We start from the raw sequence: 20,158 nt of genomic DNA on the forward strand, positions 1-20,158 counted from the left end.
TTGTACGTACACTATAGTAATAAATGCTATGTTGTACGTACACTAAAGTAATAAATGTTATGTTGTACGTACACTATAGTAATAAATGTTATGTTGTATGTACACTATAGTAATAAATGTTATGTTGTATGTACACTATAGTAATAAATGTTATGTTGTACGTACACTATAGTAATAAATGTTATATTGTACGTACAATATAGTAATGTCATGTTGTACGTACACTATAGTAATAAATGCTATGTTGTACGTACACTAAAGTAATAAATGTTATGTTGTACGTACACTATAGTAATAAATGTTATGTTGTACGTACATTATAGTAATCAGACAGTGATATGTGCTCTAGCTCTGCTTTACATGTGAGTTACACGACCTGTATATATACTGCTGTATACCGCATATAGCAATCACACATCATATAATGTAGTAGATGATAAAGCTTGTGTATGAAACCATAGATATGCACTTAATGTGTAAAACAAGTAATACTCCCATGTATATCTACTAAACCACTGAAAGGAACAGTGCACTCACACATGTTCTCTTGTCCTTATGAAATAGCTGCATAGGAACCAGCTGAGCACATCTGATGAGCCAATGACAATAGACTGTGTAGCCTCTAATCCCCATATAGTGCATGGCTGCTGAGCCTACCTAGGTATGCTTTTCAACAAATGATAACAAGAGAAGTTATTTTGAAAACAGAAGTAAACTAAAAAGTATATTTCTATTGCGTGTACTGTCTGATATGTGAACGTTTAATTTTATCTTTCATGTCCTTGTAGAATAATTTTTTTTAACATATATATATATATATATATATATATATATATGCTGCTGTTTAATAAGGATGAAGACAAATGTGTGGCTCCCTTTTTAAAGGGGACCGTCTACTTGAAAATGTTATTGTACAAAAAGGTAGTTAATCTCTTTATGGGTATCACGGAAAGCTAAGAAGTCGGTAATAAATGTTTTTGTTGCGTTGTATTAATAACTTGCACATGACTTGTAGAGAAAGAAGAGAAGAAGAAATGGAGAGAGGAGAATCTTATAAGGAAATTGGAGAAGGCCCAGCAGCTGGCGGCAGATAAACAGGAGGATGAGGTGCGGAAAGAACGGAAAGGTAGGAACTGCACCTATATCCTGTGTCTGGTCTGGTTAAAGGGATATGAAACTGTGCACCCTTAGTAAAAGTAATCAAAGTAAACAAAGAAACAGATTGTGTTTAGAAACAGCAAACAACTTACTTGTTTTCTTGCTAAATGATTGCTTAGAAATTCTAAGTGTAGCCACTGCTACTGTTACATAACTTAAGTTCTACTGTCACATGATCTGTGCAGCAAACGTCCTCTACTGAGCATGGGCAATAAACTGACTGCAGCTATTATAGGTTTCTCCTAGCAACCACTTCAATGAAGAAGCTGCTCCTTTGCCTTTCTCTAGAGATCACAGCCCCTTTAGAAATAAGTAATGGACACTGCATAAATGAAGTAAATAAAAGGTGTAAACTCCTTTTAAAATAATAGAAGTCAGTGCATTATGTATTATGTAATGCACTTTTATTATTTGATTTGCCTGCTCTTCTTTTAATTTACCTCTGTAAATTATCACTGTCACCATAGAGGCTGAAATACATCATGGTTGGAATCACTCTCTGGTGTGAGTTATCAGTTATTTGTTCTATGACTTGTGTGCAGTGCTTGCTATTACAGTCTCCCCTGCTTTCCTTCACCTTGGTGTTTACTAACTTAGCAAACTGCAGCAACATGGAGGAGCTCCCCTGTAATATCACCCCTATCTTATACTTTAAAGGGACAGTCAAGTCCCAAAAAAACTTTCATGATGCAAATAGAGCATGTAATTTTAAACAACTTTCCAATTTACTTTTTTCACCAGTTTTGCTTTGTTCTCTTGGTATTCTTAGTTGAAAGCTAAACCTAAGAGGTTTATATGCTAATTTCTTAGACCTTGAAGGCCGCCTCTACATTTGACAGTTTTTCACCACTAGAGGGCGTTAGTTCACGTGTTTTATATAGATAACATTGAGCTCATGCACATGAATTTCCCGAGGAGTGAGCACTGATTGGCTAAAATGCAAGTCTGCCAAAAGAACTGAAATAATGGGGCAGTCTGCAGAGGTTTAGATACAAGGTAAGCACAGAGGTAAAACTTCTAAAGACCGCTGCTCCATAACCCTGTCCGTCTGCCCTGAGCAGGCGGACAGGAATCGCTGTAATTCAACCCGATCGAGTACGATCGGGTTGATTGACACCTCCCTGCTGGCGGCCCATTGGCCGCGAGTCTGCAGGGGGCGGCGTTGCACCAGCAGCTTTTGTGAGCTGCTGGTACAATGCTGAATATGGAGAGCGTATTGCTGTCCGCATTCAGCGAGGTCTTGCGGACCTGATCCGTACTGTCGGATCAGGTCCGCAAGACCTTTGATAAATAGACCCCTTAGTCTGCACAATGCTGCCGATCTTGGAGTCAGCTGGGCGTAATTTGGCCATTGTGTCAATTTAATATTATTAGTGGTAGAAGACAACTTTTTAAGTGATTTGGTTTTACGGAATATCATTATTCTACTTTATAAATGAGCTTCTGCACTGATCAAGCAATTACTGTTTAGCATGTAGCTGGGTAATGGTTCTGAGTCTCACAGAATGAACTCTAGAGTGAATAAACACAAGTTTTAGGGCTAAATTGAGGAAAAGAGAGCAAAATAAATAAAACTTGTATAGTTGATTTGGTGACACATAATTTACAATGCATCCACAGTATCATAAGCAAAACAAAATTGAGGCTCCTATCAGATCACAATATATCTAATTCTGTAAAAATCTGGTATTAAATATACAACTAAACTCTGTATTGCAGGTATCACTATAGATCAGTTAGTTAATACTGATTGACATGAAATGGAATTGCATTCACTAGATCAGTGCTTTCCAAACTGTGTGTCGTGACACATTAGTGTGTCGGTAGCAGTGTGTAGGTTTGTCCCAGCTTCAGCACACATTTTTTTTTATTTAAATTTTTTTTTTTTAGTTTCCGACTTTCCGCCTGCCTGCTATGCATATCACGTGATTGATACCTAGAGGGTCACATATCATCTTAACCTATTTGTGCAGCTCAGCAGGGAACTGAAACTATTCCCATTGGCGGCATATTGGCTCCTGACTGCACTTGTAGTCTCCTCAATCGATTCTTGACTGCATGTGTAGTCAGTGAGTGGGACAGCAGTGTGTTTGCAGCGTGGGCAGTAATCGGTCGGACTCGCAGAGCTCTGAGGGCGACAGCTTAAACGCTGAGCTGAAGTCAGTGTTCGCTTTTTTTTTGCAGCTAGCTCCCAGTAGTGCATTACTGCTCCTGCTCTTGATATATGGATAGGAAGTGGAAGCTTAAAAATACTTGATGATGAAATGCGAGTGTCTTTACCTAATATTCCACCAAATATTCTGAAACTGTTCATCCCATCAACCTCATACATCCCATTAAAATGGTAATTAGTTATTGGTGATATTGAACTTTTTTTAATTCTTGCACATACATACTGTTACTTGTGAATATATTTCGTTATATAATTTATGTATGTGTCGTATCTCTTAAAACGAGATAGTTTAACCTCCTTTTTTCTAGTACAACTGAATTACTGTGTCGCGAAATGATGTAGGTGTAAAAAGTGTGTCACCAACATGAAAAGTTTGGAAAGCTCTGCACTAGATAATAAGGTTTATAATACAATAATGTGCCAGGGGTCTGATTGGCTGAAATATTACATACAAAGATTAAATTGCAATACCCTAGACTTGCCTGGATTTGTTAAACCACTGACAAGATTGTACTGGTCTGTTTAATCCTCACAGGTCGCCAACAAACACTGACTGTGGCGTTACCAGGCTCGATCATGGACAACGCTCAGTCCCCAGAACTGCGCACGTATCTGGCTGGACAGATAGCACGTGCCTGTGCAATATTCTGTGTGGATGAAATTGTGGTGTTCGATGAGACTGGGGAAGGATCAAAGTATGTGTAATGTTTTAGCTGTCATTAGTCTGTTTGCTGCTCTGTGCACAGCTGAAAAAAGCTCTGTGTGTTTTAGGAGTGTGGAAGGGAACTTCGAAGGAGTTGGGAAGAAGGGTCAAGCCTGTGTGCAGCTGGCACGGATACTGCAGTATCTGGAGTGCCCCCAGTAAGTGCACGCTCATATTCATACTTCTGGATACATATACAGCTGTGTTAGTTAAAAGGCCTTAAAGGAACAGTAAATATAGTAGATTTATTAGTAGATGCATAATAACAAGACAATGCAATAGCACTTAGCCTGAACCTCACATGCTGTATCATGTGACAGCCATCAGCCAATCACAAATGCATATATGTATAGTCTGTGAATTCTTGCACGTGCTCAGTAGGAGCTGTTGACTCAAAAGGTGTAAATATATAAAGACTGTGCACATTTTGTTAATGGAAGTAAATTGGAAAGTTGTTTAAAATTGCTGCTCTATCTGAATCATGAAAGTTTAATTTTGACTTGAGTGTCCCTTTAAAAAGATTAAAGGGGTTTATCTAACTTTTTAAGCTTTAAATAGTAATAATTTGTTTTTAAAGGGAGCGCGCTCCAGGACTTTTTACAATAATAGGATCTTTGTAAATGATATGCATAAGTATTTTTAAGGTTTTAATTATGTCCTATCATCATATAACTGTTGGCCTTGTATAGCGAGCGGTATTCTCTTTTAATATGAGTGTGCATAATTGCTAATCCGACATTTATTATAAAGCTCGCTTATAGAAAGTTTAGATAGATTCATACAGCACCATATCCTATCATCTTATAAGAATCCCTTTCATCATATAATGTTGGCTTTTTATTATGGTTCTCCCTTCTAGTATGAGTGTGCAATATTGTTACATATCAATTCTAAAAGCTCGCGTATAGTAAGTTATACACAATTTTTTATTGTATTTTGTAATTTTATATTCTAATATCTAAATCTATTAATTAAAAATTTGATTCCAATAATCCGAGTTAACTATTTTATTTAATATCTTGAATTGGTTTGCAAATGATTGATATCTGATGTCAAGTTTAGAATTTTAAGTTTAAAGTTGAGCTTTCTAACTATTCATATAGAATTAACATCCTATGGCTATCGAATAGCGCCCTCATTATTTTTTTTCAATAACCCATCGAGCTGCATTTTGTGCAATGATTCCAAGAACCAACTGTTAGAATAGAGTTTGCTGGTTTGATAAATATACTGTGTATGATTATTATTTACATGTCCTATAGAAATTGTCACATGGCCTTGCACTATATATTTCTCTGTGTCTGATATAGCTTTTATAGGGACTACTAAGCATACAAAAGGTTAAACGTACCCCAACTATATATGGATGTGTGTGTATATATGTGTGTTACTTTTATTATCAAATGTTCTTCATTTTCTTGTTATCTTTAGTTGAAAAACAGGAAGGTTATTTCAGGAGCGTGCACGTATCTGCAGTGCTATGTGGCAGCAGTTTTGCAATAATGTTATACATTAGCAAGAGCACTAGATGGCAGCACTATTTCCTGTCATGTAGTACTAATGTTATACATTAGCAAGAGCACTAGATGGCAGCACTATTTCCTGTTATGTAGTACTAATGTTATACATTAGCAAGAGCACTAGATGGCAGCACTATTTCCTGTCATGTAGTACTAATGTTATACATGAGCAAGAGCACTAGATGGCAGCACTATTTCCTGTCATGTAGTACTAATGTTATACATTAGCAAGAGCACTAGATGGCAGCACTATTTCCTGTCATGTAGTACTAATGTTATACATTAGCAAGAGCACTAGATGGCAGCACTATTTCCTGTTATGTAGTACTAATGTTATACATTAGCAAGAGCACTAGATGGCAGCACTATTTCCTGTCATGTAGTACTAATGTTATACATGTGCAAGAGCACTAGATGGCAGCACTATTTCCTGTCATGTAGTACTAATGTTATACATGAGCAAGAGCACTAGATGGCAGCACTATTTCCTGTCATGTAGTACTAATGTTATACATTAGCAAGAGCACTAGATGGCAGCACTATCTCCTGTCATGTAGTACTAATGTTATACATTAGCAAGAGCACTAGATGGCAGCACTATTTCCTGTCATGTAGTACTAATGTTATACATTAACAAGAGCACTAGATGACAGCACTATTTCCTGTCATGTAGTGCTAATGTTATACATGAGCAAGAGCACTAGATGGCAGCACTATTTCCTGTCATGTAGTACTAATGTTATACATTAGCAAAAGCACTAGATGGCAGCACTATTTCCTGTCATGTAGTGCTAATGTTATACATTAGCAAGAGCACTAGATTGCGGCACTATTTCCTGTCATGTAGTACTAATGTTATACATTAGCAAGAGCACTAGATGGCAGCACTATTTCCTGTCATGTAGTGCTAATGTTATACATTAGGAAGAGCACTAGATGGCAGCACTATTTCCTGTCATGTAGTGCTAATGTTATACATTAGCAAGACCACTAGATGGCAGCACTATTTCCTGTCATGTAGTGCTAATGTTATACATTAGGAAGAGCACTAGATGGCAGCACTATTTCCTGTCATGTAGTGCTAATTGTGGCAAACCTAGCCACTTCTGGACTATAACGTAAGAAAGGTTGTCTGTGACAGACCCTTCGGTCAGGACTGAAAGTGTTAACTTTATTTTCTAACCACAAGTGGCTGGCTCCAGCTACAATCTAATTAATGCTTAGCATTCTATTGTTTGATCACCCCCAGAGAGAAACGCCTAAGTGATAAGGAGAGTCAAGAGTGTCCTGTGGTTGAAGTGTTTAAGTAATATAATCCTATTGTATCATGTCAAGGGCGCTTCTCCCTTTTATCTAATGTACAACATTCTTTCCACCCCCATCTGGGGGGGGGGGGGTCAAAAACCTGTATAAATCTGTATGCTGCCTTCAAATAAAGTGTTATTCTGTTTAAACCCTGAAAACTGGCTGGGTTGTGAATTGCTGATTCCCTATGCAGGACATTGTTCCCTGGTGTTAACCCTTGGTATCCGGTTGGTACCGTTACAATTGGTGGCAAGCGACGGAATGAACCTTATCGCCCAGAAGAGCAACTACACAAGCCAGTAACCTCAGGAAGAGGGGGATTACTACAATACTGACTAAGATGGAAGGAGTACCAGGGACCGAAGTGAATGGAGATGGATTATTCTAAGCTAAAGAGACAAACGTAAAAGGAACTGCTAGAAGCCAGGGGAAAGATAGGCAGCAGCAAACCCAAGGCTATATTAATTGCTGAGCTGATGGAGGGAGACAGAGCTTGCAGCGCTACGCCTCCAGCAGCCATGGAGGAGACCCTATACCAGAGGGAAATGAGGACCAGGCTGGAATTTTTACCCCAACCTGTACCACGGGATATGCTATCCGTGGTAATGGCAGATGTGCAGGAGTACGTGATGGCACACAGTCCGCGGAATGCATCCTCCCGAGCAGAATCCATTTTGGACGCACTCAGCAACCCAGTAAGACCCAAAATCCCATACCATGCATTTAAAATGTTTTGTGAGGAGAAGGATGAGATTGATGGGTATTTACAGGATTTTGAGAGACTGTGCGAGTTACATGATTTGGAGCAGTCCGTATGGGTGCCGGTGCTAGCAGGCAAGCTAGCCGGTAGGGCAGCGGAAGCGTATCGCGCTGTACCCAGGGAGGACAGCAAGGATTACGCTAAAGTGAAGAGAGCGATCTTGGAAAGATATGCCATTACCTCAGAGGCATACCGGCGCAAGTTTAGAGGCCTGCGCAAGCCAGAAAGAGATTCCCATGCAGAGTGGGCCCACAAGCTGGATCAAGCATCTCAGGGGTGGATACAGGCCAGCCAAGCTACCACCATGGAAGAATTGCGACAACTGATGCTGTTGGAGCAATTCTTTAACGGCTTGTCCCCAGAAGCCCAAGAATGGGTGAGAGATCGAAAACCCCTCACCTTAACCGAAGCAGCCAGATTAGCAGACCAGCATTTTGATGCCAGGAGGCACCATGGACTACAGCCTAACAACGGACGGGCTAATATACAATGCCACACCTGCAAGCAGTGGGGACATATGGCACGTGAGTGCACCCAAAATCGGAGCAGACAAGCTTGGAACCAGGTCAGACAGAACCTGGCCCCAAGGGCGGCTGCTCACCATTACCAAACGGAGCCAGCCGCTCATGAGGTGTTGAGCACCCAAGCCGAGGAACCCCTGGGAATTCTGCATGAGGTGATGTCGGTCCAGGGACTTCGGGATTCGGGAGCTACTTTAACCCTGATAGCTCCCCATTTGGTGCCGGATACAGCACCCACTGGCGGATCCGTGGCAGTACGAGGGGCAGGGGGAGCAGTATACCGATTGCCCACTGCTAGAGTGGAGTACAGACCCCCAGTCACCCCAGCAGCTGCCAGTTACCAACCCCCGGCGCACCGCTATACCACACGGCCTCCGGCCACGAACTACCCTCAGAGAGCCCGGTTCAATTCGCGGGGCTACTCACAACCTATTCGGTGCTTTGGATGTAAGCAACTAGGGCACAAAAGACCAGAGTGTCCCCTAAATGCAGCGAATCAAGCACAGTCCTGGAGAAGACCCGCTGGCGGAATCCCACATAATCCTCAGCCTGTGGCCCGCTACGTAGAGGCGCCAGAATGCTGGGGCAGCCTACATGAAGCAGACCCCGTGCAAGCTGCCCACCGGAATAACCGGCAACGGGTTAAAGTGAATGGGAAGGAGGTCAGTTGTCTACGGGATACTGGTGCTACCATGACCTTGCTTCAAGAGAACTTGGTGCCTGAGAAACAGCACACTGGAGACACTGTGGCTGTGAGGGTAGCAGGGGGCACTGTGTTCCGCCTACCTGTTGCCAGGGTACATTTGGATTGGGGAGTGGGCGCTAGACTTGTGAATGTGGGGGTCAAGAAGGACTTACCTGCTGATGTTCTCCTTGGAAATGACTTGGCCCCCCTTGTTTCTGCCTATGCTCCCATGGATCCCGCTAATGTTAACCCTGTGACTACCCAAGCCCAGTCCCTCCGGGAAGAGACGCTTCCATGTTTGGGGTGGGGGCAGTACTGAGCCAAGTTGGAGCAGATGGCGGAGAACACCCCGTAGCTTACTTGAGCCGAAAGTTGTTGCCCCGGACATCCCCAAGCCGATCCGTTGGGATCAGACTGTGTATGCCGGCTTGGTTCTGGGGGAGCATTGTGGCAAACCTAGCCACTTCTGGACTATAACGTAAGAAAGGTTGTCTGTGACAGACCCTTCGGTCAGGACTGAAAGTGTTAACTTTATTTTCTAACCACAAGTGGCTGGCTCCAGCTACAATCTAATTAATGCTTAGCATTCTATTGTTTGATCACCCCCAGAGAGAAACGCCTAAGTGATAAGGAGAGTCAAGAGTGTCCTGTGGTTGAAGTGTTTAAGTAATATAATCCTATTGTATCATGTCAAGGGCGCTTCTCCCTTTTATCTAATGTACAACATTCTTTCCACCCCCATCTGGGGGGGGGGGGGTCAAAAACCTGTATAAATCTGTATGCTGCCTTCAAATAAAGTGTTATTCTGTTTAAACCCTGAAAACTGGCTGGGTTGTGAATTGCTGATTCCCTATGCAGGACATTGTTCCCTGGTGTTAACCCTTGGTATCCGGTTGGTACCGTTACACTAATGTTATACATTAGGAAGATCACTAGATGGCAGCACTATTTCCTGTCATGTAATACTAATGTTATACATGAGCAAGAGCACTAGATGGCAGCACTATTTCCTGTTATGTAGTACTAATGTTATACATTAGCAAGAGCACTAGATGGCAGCACTATTTCCTGTCATGTAGTACTAATGTTATACATGAGCAAGAGCACTAGATGGCAGCACTATTTCCTGTCATGTAGTACTAATGTTATACATGAGCAAGAGCACTAGATGGCAGCACTATTTCCTGTCATGTAGTACTAATGTTATACATGAGCAAGAGCACTAGATGGCAGCACTATTTTCTGTCATGTAGTGCTAATGTTATACATTAGCAAGAGCACTTGATGGCAGCACTATTTCCTGTCATGTAGTACTAATGTTATACATTAGCAAGAGCACTAGATGGCAGCACTATTTCCTGTCATGCAGTACTAATGTTATACATTAGCAAGAGCACTAGAGGGCAGCACTATTTCCTGTCATGTAGTACTAATGTTATACATGAGCAAGAGCACTAGATGGCAGCACTATTTCCTGTCATGTAGTACTAATGTTATACATTAGCAAGAGCACTAGATGGCAGCACTATTTTCTGTCATGTAGTGCTCAAGACATCTATCTAGATATATTTTCAACAAAGAATAACAAGAGAACAAAGTACATTTGATAATAGACATAAATTGGAAACTTTTTTTTTTTTAAATTGTATTCTCTATCTGAGTCATGAAAGAAAACTCTGGGGTTTCATACCTAATGAAATTAAGGCAGTTTTGGTTGTTGCATGTATGAGTAAAGATAATTAAGCTGTCTGCTGTCACTTTATAGATTTATTTTACATTATTCCGTATATTTTTCTCATAATTAGATACTTAAGAAAATCATTTTTCCCAAAGCATCCAGATCTGCAGTTTGCAGGTAAATATACGTGTGCTCGGGGCCTATGTATGAAAGAATCACTTGATGGCAGCAATAGTAAATAAATGTTGCCTTTTCAGGCCTCCTTAATCCGTTAGACAGTCCTCATCATGTCAGGATTGATGAGGAATCAGAGTATCGAGAGGGAGTGGTACTAGATCGGCCAATCAAACCAGGCAAAGGATCCTTTGTCAACTGTGGCATGCGGAAGGTACTGCTGTGAAAAATAGTTTTTTGGTGAGACGTGTTGGGTAAAAGCAAATTATTCCTTGTATAATTATTACAGCTTGCGGGACTCTACCTAGGTTTTTCTCTCAGGGTATTTAAAGTAACGTGCTATGTGAAAGAACATGCTAAATCATGTGCAAGTGATACATCTGTAAAAAGAAGATATTTTACCTCACAATGTCCTCAGTCTTCCATTGTAATTGGGCTTTAAGCAGCCAATCAGGATGCTAGTCCTGGGACATACAAGGGAGCATGCATCTGGCATGTGCAGCACAGTCACTTTATTTCTCTCTTCAGTTTACAGAAGTTTACTATGAAATCTCACGAGATTACAGTGAAATCCCACAAGATCACAAAAACAAAAAGTGATGATGCTGATTGGCTGTTTTTTTTCTACCATACTGTAGCTAAAGGATAACACACAGCACAAAAGGAAATATAAGGAGCGCCAGAATAGGCTGAGGTATATGAATATTAGTTATGAGGTGTATGAATGTTGGATATAATATAAGACATGGAATTTAAAAAAAATATACATTTATTCTCATCTCACATAACATATAATTAATCAACATGGATCCATGAGTAAAATAGGGAGCTCATAAAAAATGCAGTAAAAGTATTTAAAAATCAATAGCTTTATAAAGGCCTCTGAGAGGGCAGAAACGCGTTGACAGTATATATGGTAAGCCTATTTCTTAATTTTACAACTTTTTTTTAGCACTGTTGTACATTGTATATATCTTTTATTTTAGGTTGGACTACAAGGGTTACAGGGATAAGTTTCTGGCACACCCCGGACCCACCTGATCAGGATTAACTAAGTTTTACACTTCTGCCTAGTGGGATTAACTGTTCTCTATTTTTGACTGAAACCGTATAGTTTTTTTCCACACATTTCACACACAACCCAGCTAATTCTCCCCTCAAACATGAGACCAGGCTCCATATTGAAGGTAAAAACAGAATGCACTTTATTGAGGGCTATATGCCCAGTATTTATGCAGGTTTGAGACCAAATGGGGGGTTGGAAGTATTGTACATAGAGGGAAGACGGCCTTTTGCATGATACAATAGAATTACGTTACTTAAGCAGATAAACAATTTAAACACAAGAAAACAATGGAGTCCTTCTTATCACCTAGCAGTCTGACTCTAGATGTAATTTAACAATGTGAATGCTTATCACATAAACCTAATTACAGTACACAATAGATGCTGCCAGGAAACCTGTCTTTAGAAAATAGCTTCTCAAAGCTGAACAAAGTTAACCCTTCCAGTACTGACAGAGGGGTATGTCACATGGCTCCCTCCTGGTGGGACACTCCGGCAGACCCGGCTTGATCCTTTGGCGGGTCAACTTGGGGATGACCGGACTAGGAGGTGGTAGGCATGTCAGTTTGCCGGGACAATCCATCTGTATTCCCGTTATGAGAGAGAATTCCTGTCCGTATAAATAAGGGTTCAACTTCTTCAGTGCCCAGACTAGGGATAAACAGTCCTTCAAAATCTCATTGGCTTCTTTACGAGTTTTTTGTACCTGCTCTTTATAGGTATCCACAAGCCCTTCATGCTGACGTAGGTTGCCCTTGAGTTGCTGCACCTCACTATGGGCCAGCGTCAGCTTCTCCTCCAGTGTCGCTAAGTTTGTCTTTAATGTTTCATGTTCCACTCTCAAGCTGGTGTTTTCTGCGGTCTGTCGGTGCAGCTTGTCTAGTTCAAACCGCGCTTTTTCCTCTGCGCTCCTCTTCTCTCCCGCTAGCACTGTTACGTGATTGTTTAACGTGACCATTTCATCCTCTACTTGACTCTTCTCCTTCATCAGCACATTATAACGGGACTTCCACGTATCAATAGCAGATAGAGATTTACTGAGCTCAGCGTCCTGGGGCTTAGCAGCAGGTGGGTCAGTCTCTGCTGCACGGATCTGGGCACGGTTAGTCACAGGGTTAACATCGGCGGGACCCATAGGAGCGTAGGCAGAAACAAGGGGGACCAAGTTATTTCCAAGGAGAACATCAGCTGGTAAGTCCTTCATGACCCCCACATTCACAGGTCTAGCGCCCACTACCCAATCCAAATGTACCCGGGCAACAGGTAGGCGGAACACAGCGCCCCCTGCTACCCTCACAGCCACAGTGTCTCCGGTGTGCTGTTTCTCAGACAACAAGTTCTTTTGAGGCAAGGTCATGGTAGCACCAGTATCCCGTAGACCACTGACCTCCTTCCCATTCACTTTAACCAGTTGCCCGTTATTCCGGTGGGCAGCTTGCACGGGGTCTGCTTCATGTAGGATGCCCCAGCATTCTTGCTCCTCTATGTAGTGGGCCACAGGCTGAGGGTTACGTGGGATTCCGCTGACGGGTCTTCTCCAGGACTGTGCTTGGTTCGCTGCGTTTAGGGGACACTCTGGTCTTTTGTGTCCTAGTTGCTTACATCCAAAGCACCGAATAGGTTGTGAGTAGCCCCGTGAATTGAACCGGGCTCTCTGAGGATAGTTCGTGGCTGGAGGCCGTGTGGTAGAGCGGTGCGCCGGGGGTTGGTAACTGGTAGCTGCTGGGGTGACTGTGGGTCGGTATTCCACTCTGGCAGGGGGCTTAGTGGTAGCAGGGTCCAGTTTGCGGGCATCCGTATACTCAGCTGCCAAGCGAGCCGCTTCATGCAGGGTGGAGGGTTTACGGTCCCGAACCCACTCTCGAACTCCTGCGGGTAACTTGTCGAAGCAATGTTCCAACAGGAATAGCTGCAGCACCTCTTCCCCAGATACGGCTTGGCACCCCGCTATCCAGTGAGCTGCTGTGCGGTGCACCTTACATGCCCACTCAACGTAGGAATCTCCAGCTAGCTTAACAGTGTCTCTGAACCGTCTCCTGTATGCCTCCGGTGTAACCGCATACCTGGAGAGCAGAGCCTCTTTTACAGCATTATAATCCCCGACTTCCTCATCTGGAATGTCCCGAAAAGCCTCGCTGGCCCGGCCGGATAATTTTCCGGATAATATCATGACCCAGTCCTCTACGGGTACCTTGTGTAGTGCACATTGCCTCTCAAAATCCACAAGGTACCCATCAATCTCTCCTTCTGTTTCCAGGAAGTTTTTAAAAGCTGCAAAATTTACTTTTCTCTTTTTCCACTGGGGTTGCTGTGACTTGGGCTGCTGCAGCGCCGCTTTGGCAAAGTAGGTTGGCCTCCACAGCTGCTATGACCCGGTCGATAATTTCCGCAGACGGGTTGGGGCCATAATGTGCCAGTCTTATTTTGACCGCCCGGTCAAAGCTTGCTTCTTCGGGGGTTCTGTCTGATATGCTGGGCCCATTGGTTCCTACGGTCCCTGGTACTCTTTCCATCTTGGTCAGTATTGTAATAATCCCCCTCTTCCTGAGGTTACTGGCTTGTGTAGTTGCTCTTCTGGGCGATGAGGATCATCCCGTCGCTTGCCACCAATTGTTATGGTATAACCCGGATACCAAGGGCTAATACCTGATGAAAGATGTCCTGAATATGGGATCAGCAACACACAACCCAGCTAATTCTCCCCTCAAACATGAGACCAGGCTCCATATTGAAGGTAAAAACAGAATGCACTTTATTGAGGGCTATATGCCCAGTATTTATGCAGGTTTGAGACCAGATAGGGGGTTGGAAGTATTGGGCATAGAGGGAAGACGCCCTTTTGCATGATACAATAGAATTACGTTACTTAAGCAGATAAACAATTTAAACACAAGAAAACAATGGAGTCATTCTTATCACCTAGCAGTCTGACTCTAGATGTAATTTAACAATGTGAATGCTTATCACATAAACCTAATTACAGTACACAATAGATGCTGCCAGGAAACCTGTCTTTAGAAAATAGCTTCTCAAAGCTGAACAAAGTTAACCCTTCCAGTACTGACAGAGGGGTCTGTTACACACACACATATATATATATATAATGTTGTTTTGGAATATTTGTCATTAATATTTTTCATCAAGATTCACACGGATTTGGATATCACACATTTTCCAGAGGGTTTCACTCTTTACTGACCCTCCAGAAGCTGACCCACTACAATTGGTATACCACTAAGGAACTCTCACCCCAGATAACCCTAACTAGCTTTCTTTTAGACATTCACAAGTACTTTTACTGCATTTTTTATGAGCTCCCTATTTTTCTCATGGATCCATGTTGATTAATTATATGTTTTAAGTTTGTGTTTTTATGTGAGATGAGAATAAATGTATAATTTTTTTTTAGATTCCATGTCTTTTATATTATATCTAACATTCACATACCTCATATCTAATATTCATATACCTCAGCCTATTCTGGCTCTCCTTATATTTCCTTTTTGCACTGATCCGTCTAAGGGTGAGCTAGGAACCCTTTTGTAAGGAGCCACAGGTATTTCTATAACTTAGCGCTGGGTTATTTTGATTTGTTTCTTACTCTGATTAACTGAAGGAATTTTGAAGTAAATTGTCTTTTTTTTACTTTGAGATGATCATGTGGTTGTCTAGTCATGTGAGTTAATAGATGGTTGGTTATATGTCCCTTTAAAGGGACATTAAACTCAAAATTATGGTTTAGATAGAACATGCAATTTGAAACAACATTCCAATTTACGGCTGTTATCAAATTTGCTTTGTTCTTTTATTATCCTTAGTCGAATAGTAAATCTATGTAGTCTCATAGAGGCTCAGGAGCTTGCATGTGTGAAAAGTTATATATTGTTTGTAACAATATATAACACTGCTACAAACGGTGTTGCAAACACTACCACCAAATAGGACTAAAGACACATGCACGCTCCTGAGCTTCTATGAGACAACATAGATTTACTATTCACCTAAGGATATTAAAAGAACAAAGCAAATTTGATAACAGAAGTAAATGGGAAAGTTATTTCAAATTGCATAATCTGTCTAAACTATGAACATTTATTTTTTACTTTACTGTCCCTTTAAGCTTCCTATTCCTTATTGTTGTGTTTTTTGTATTCTACATTATATGGTAATGGAAGAAAGTTCAGCAATCCCGGAGGGAGACTGTGTGTGTATTATCTGCCTGTTTTACTAACGTCACCTATTCTAGCATAACATTCCTTCATACCCAGCTTGCCTGCCATTTAGCCGATTAACGTTACTAAACCGTTTTATTTAATAACTATTTCATCTACAATAAAAAAGCATTATAAGGTGGCAGTAAATTATTTTGTATATGTTTATTTGTTACTAACACGCGTGTCTCATTTTCAGGAGGTGCAAATAGACAAACAGCTGCAGGTAGGACTGCGGGTCACTGCGCGTTTACACAAAGATAATCCAGGTAAGCGCCATGAATCTGCGCTCCGGCTGCTACACAATATCTGACACACAAACTCTTTTATACGGGATTAATTCATTTCTGTTCCAGATCACAGAGTACGGAGAGGAGTTGTGGTTTCCCCGCAGCAGCCAAGAACTGAAGGTGGCTTATACTGGGGCTACAGAGTGCGACTGGCGTCCTGCCTCAGTGAGTAGCTGCGCAGTACCGTCAATATTACTGCAGATGGTGTAGATAAGTAGTTTATGTTGTCACTTTATTGTCAGGTGCGGTTTTCTCTGAATGTCCCTTTAAAGATGGCTACGACCTCTCCATAGGGACCTCAGAGCGAGGAAGCAACGTGGAGTCTGTAACTCTGCCAGCTTTTAGGTAATTATTAGATGCCTGTAATATTACATTGTGACTTCCTCTAACATTGTTCAGTTTGCTTCTCCAGCTTAAATGTATAGAGGATTTTACTGGTGGTGTGTTTTTTTTAAAATGTGTTCTTTTCATGCATAGTAAAAAACTGCAAATGCAGTTTTACTCTTGGTATTTATTTTGCCCACTTTTACTGTACTTTTCCCTCCTAGAAATGCATTTTTTTAACTACCCCCAGACCTCAAGGCAGAACATGCTCTGATCTGAGATGTCATCGCAGAAAATGCAGCATGTCTGCAGAAAGAATGGGACACATGCAGGAACTGTTAGTGCAGTTGCAGCACTACTCCACATTAGACTGTGTTCTCCGCAAACAGAGCTTTGCTTTGGTAGCAATGTGAAAGCTTTCCTTATTACAATGAATCCAGAGTAAAGTGCTGTTTGAAGAGAACCGGCAAATATGGAGCAGTGCTGCGCTCTCAGGGAATTTTTCAATCCCGCCCTCTAGTTTTTCCTAGTGTGCAAAGCTGTGACCTCTGAATGTAAGTTGTTCTTGTGAGCAATGCACCTTTTTATTACTACATTTTTACCTTGTGATGTTAGACTAAGAGAAAAGGAAACAAATCTGAGAAATTTTCAAAACGTATATTTATTTATTTTTGCAGCTAATTTGAGAAGTAATTTTCAACTGCTGCACTTTATTATAAAAATGAAAAAAATAATTTACTCTCCAGTTAATCAACACATTGCAATTAAACTGCCCAATTTAAAATTGAATTTTATTTAAAAAGGACCTGAAGAAAATTTTTCACAAAAACAAATATCTCATTGCAGAAAGTTCTGCCTCTGGGCCCCCAGAGAGGGTGGAATTTATTTTATCTGTCAGGGTGGATTTGATTTAATCATGGTTTCCTACACAAAGACTCATTCTTGCTGGTTGTTATGATCTTAATATTTACAACCAGAAGGTTTCATTTTTATAATAACTTTTCACCTTAATTTTAACAGAAAATGACTTATTCCGTTATATTCCATTAGGTGGTGAAGTATCTCCACAATAATAAGTTAATCATTCATATTTGGACAACTTTTCAGCTGCACTTTATTGGGAGGACGATAATAATCATTACCTTAATAATAACAATTTAAAAATACTATTATAGGTTTTACTATCATTTTTAATGCTTGTTTCTCACACCTAGCTCCTTGTGCAGATCTATTATACTAATTCCTATTCATTGACTCCTTGTAAGGGGTTGATTTTTTGTTCATAGATTTGCAGACAAACAAGGGATTAAAATGGCAGTAAACCTACAAAATAATGTTATATAATTTTGCACATAGTGCAGAATTATATAACATTAGCTGAGTGCCAACTTTATACAACAAAGTATTACAGAACTTTCTCTTGTTAAGTGTATTCAGTCCATGGGTCATCCATTACTTATGGAATATATTCCCTTCCCAACAGGAAGTTGCAAGAGGATCACCCAAGCAGAGCTGCTATATAGCTCCTCCCCTCACATGTCATATCCAGTCATTCTCTTGCAACTCAACTTGATAGGACGTTGTGAGAGGTCTGTGGTGTTTTTTATACTTAGTTTATTTCTTCAATCAAAAGTTTGTTATTTTAAATGGCACTGGAGCGTGCTGTTTGTTCTCAGGCAGTGTTTGGAAGAAGAATCTGCCTGCGTTTTCTATGATCTTAGCAGAAGTAACTAAGATCCACTGGCTGTTCTCGCACATTCTGAGCAGTGGGGTAACTTTCAGAAAGGGAATAGCGTGTGGGGAATCCTGCAAACAAGGTATGTGCAGTAAATAATTTTTCTAAGGAATGGAATTGACTAAGAAAATACTGCTGATACCGATGTAATGTAAGTACAGCCTTAAATGCAGTAGCGACTGGTATCAGGCTGATGAATGTATGTACAATAAGTAATTTTCTAAGGAATAGAATTGACTAAGAAAATACTGTTAATACTGAAGTAATGTATGAGCCTTAACTGCAGTAGAAGTGACTGGTAGCAGGCTTATTAATAACACTACCTAACTTTTAAAGTGCATGTTTAAAACGTTTACTGGCATGTTATTCGTTTTTTGTGAGGTACTTTGGTGATAAATCTTTTGGGGCATGATTTTCCACATGGCTGTCGTTTATTCTACATAGAAACGGTTAACTGAGGTTTCCCACTGTTGTAATATGAGTGGGAGGGGCCTATTTCTCCAACATAGGTGTGTCCGGTCCACGGCGTCATCCTTACTTGTGGGATATTCTCTTCCCCAACAGGAAATGGCAAAGAGCCCAGCAAAGCTGGTCACATGATCCCTCCTAGGCTCCGCCTACCCCAGTCATTCTCTTTGCCGTTGTACAGGCAACATCTCCACGGAGATGGCTTAGAGTTTTTTAGTGTTTAACTGTAGTTTTTATTATTCAATCAAGAGTTTGTTATTTTGAAATAGTGCTGGTATGTACTATTTACTCAGAAACAGAAAAGAGATGAAGATTTCTGTTTGTATGAGGAAAATGATTTTAGCAACCGTAACTAAAATCCATGGCTGTTCCACACAGGACTGTTGAGAGCAATTAACTTCAGTTGGGGGAACAGTGTGCAGTCTCTTGCTGCTTGAGGTATGACACATTCTAACAAGACGATGTAATGCTGGAAGCTGTCATTTTCCCTATGGGATCCGGTAAGCCATGTTTATTACGATCATAAATAAGGGCTTCACAAGGGCTTATTAAGACTGTAGACTGTTTCTGGGCTAAATCGATTCATTATTAACATATATTTAGCCTTGAGGAATCATTTTATCTGGGTATTTTGATATAATAATATCGGCAGGCACTGTATTAGACACCTTATTCCTTAGGGGCTTTCCCAAAGCTTAAGCAGAGCCTCATTTTCGCGCCGGTGTGGCGCACTTGTTTTTGAGAGGCATGGCATGCAGTCGCATGTGAGAGGAGCTCTGATACTTAGAAAAGACTTTCTGAAGGCGTCATTTGGTATCGTATTCCCCTTTGGGCTTGGTTGGGTCTCAGCAAAGCAGATACCAGGGACTGTAAAGGGGTTAAAGTTTAAAACGGCTCCGGTTCCGTTATTTTAAGGGTTAAAGCTTCCAAATTTGGTGTGCAATACTTTTAAGGCTTTAAGACACTGTGGTGAAAATTTGGTGAATTTTGAACAATTCCTTCATGTTTTTTCGCAATTGCAGTAATTAAGTGTGTTCAGTTTAAAATTTAAAGTGACAGTAACGGTTTTATTTTAAAACGTTTTTGTACTTTGTTATCAAGTTTATGCCTGTTTAACATGTCTGAACTACCAGATAGACTGTGTTCTGAATGTGGGGAAGCCAGAATTCCTATTCATTTAAATAAATGTGATTTATGTGATAATGACAATGATGCCCAAGATGATTCCTCAAGTGAGGGGAGTAAGCATGGTACTGCATCATTCCCTCCTTCGTCTACACGAGTCTTGCCCACTCAGGAGGCCCCTTGTACATCTAGCGCGCCAATACTCCTTACTATGCAACAATTAACGGCTGTAATGGATAATTCTGTCAAAAACATTTTAGCCA

General features: G+C 40.9%; 1 protein-coding gene across 1 annotated transcript in view; it reads left to right on the forward strand.

Moving 5' to 3' along the window:
* Nucleotides 1–20,158, forward strand: part of LOC128642702 (uncharacterized) — a 282,968-nt gene that overhangs the window by 249,024 nt on the left and 13,786 nt on the right. The window contains exons 17-24 of the mRNA XM_053695480.1: nt 1,016–1,126; nt 3,867–4,026; nt 4,103–4,192; nt 10,631–10,680; nt 10,761–10,891; nt 16,153–16,222; nt 16,310–16,408; nt 16,486–16,588. Coding sequence (XP_053551455.1) covers nt 1,016–1,126; nt 3,867–4,026; nt 4,103–4,192; nt 10,631–10,680; nt 10,761–10,891; nt 16,153–16,222; nt 16,310–16,408; nt 16,486–16,588 — 814 coding nt within the window. The remainder of the gene's footprint in view (nt 1–1,015; nt 1,127–3,866; nt 4,027–4,102; nt 4,193–10,630; nt 10,681–10,760; nt 10,892–16,152; nt 16,223–16,309; nt 16,409–16,485; nt 16,589–20,158) is intronic.

The sequence above is a fragment of the Bombina bombina genome, chromosome 12, assembly GCF_027579735.1.
Source record: "Bombina bombina isolate aBomBom1 chromosome 12, aBomBom1.pri, whole genome shotgun sequence".
Lineage (NCBI taxonomy): Eukaryota > Metazoa > Chordata > Amphibia > Anura > Bombinatoridae > Bombina > Bombina bombina.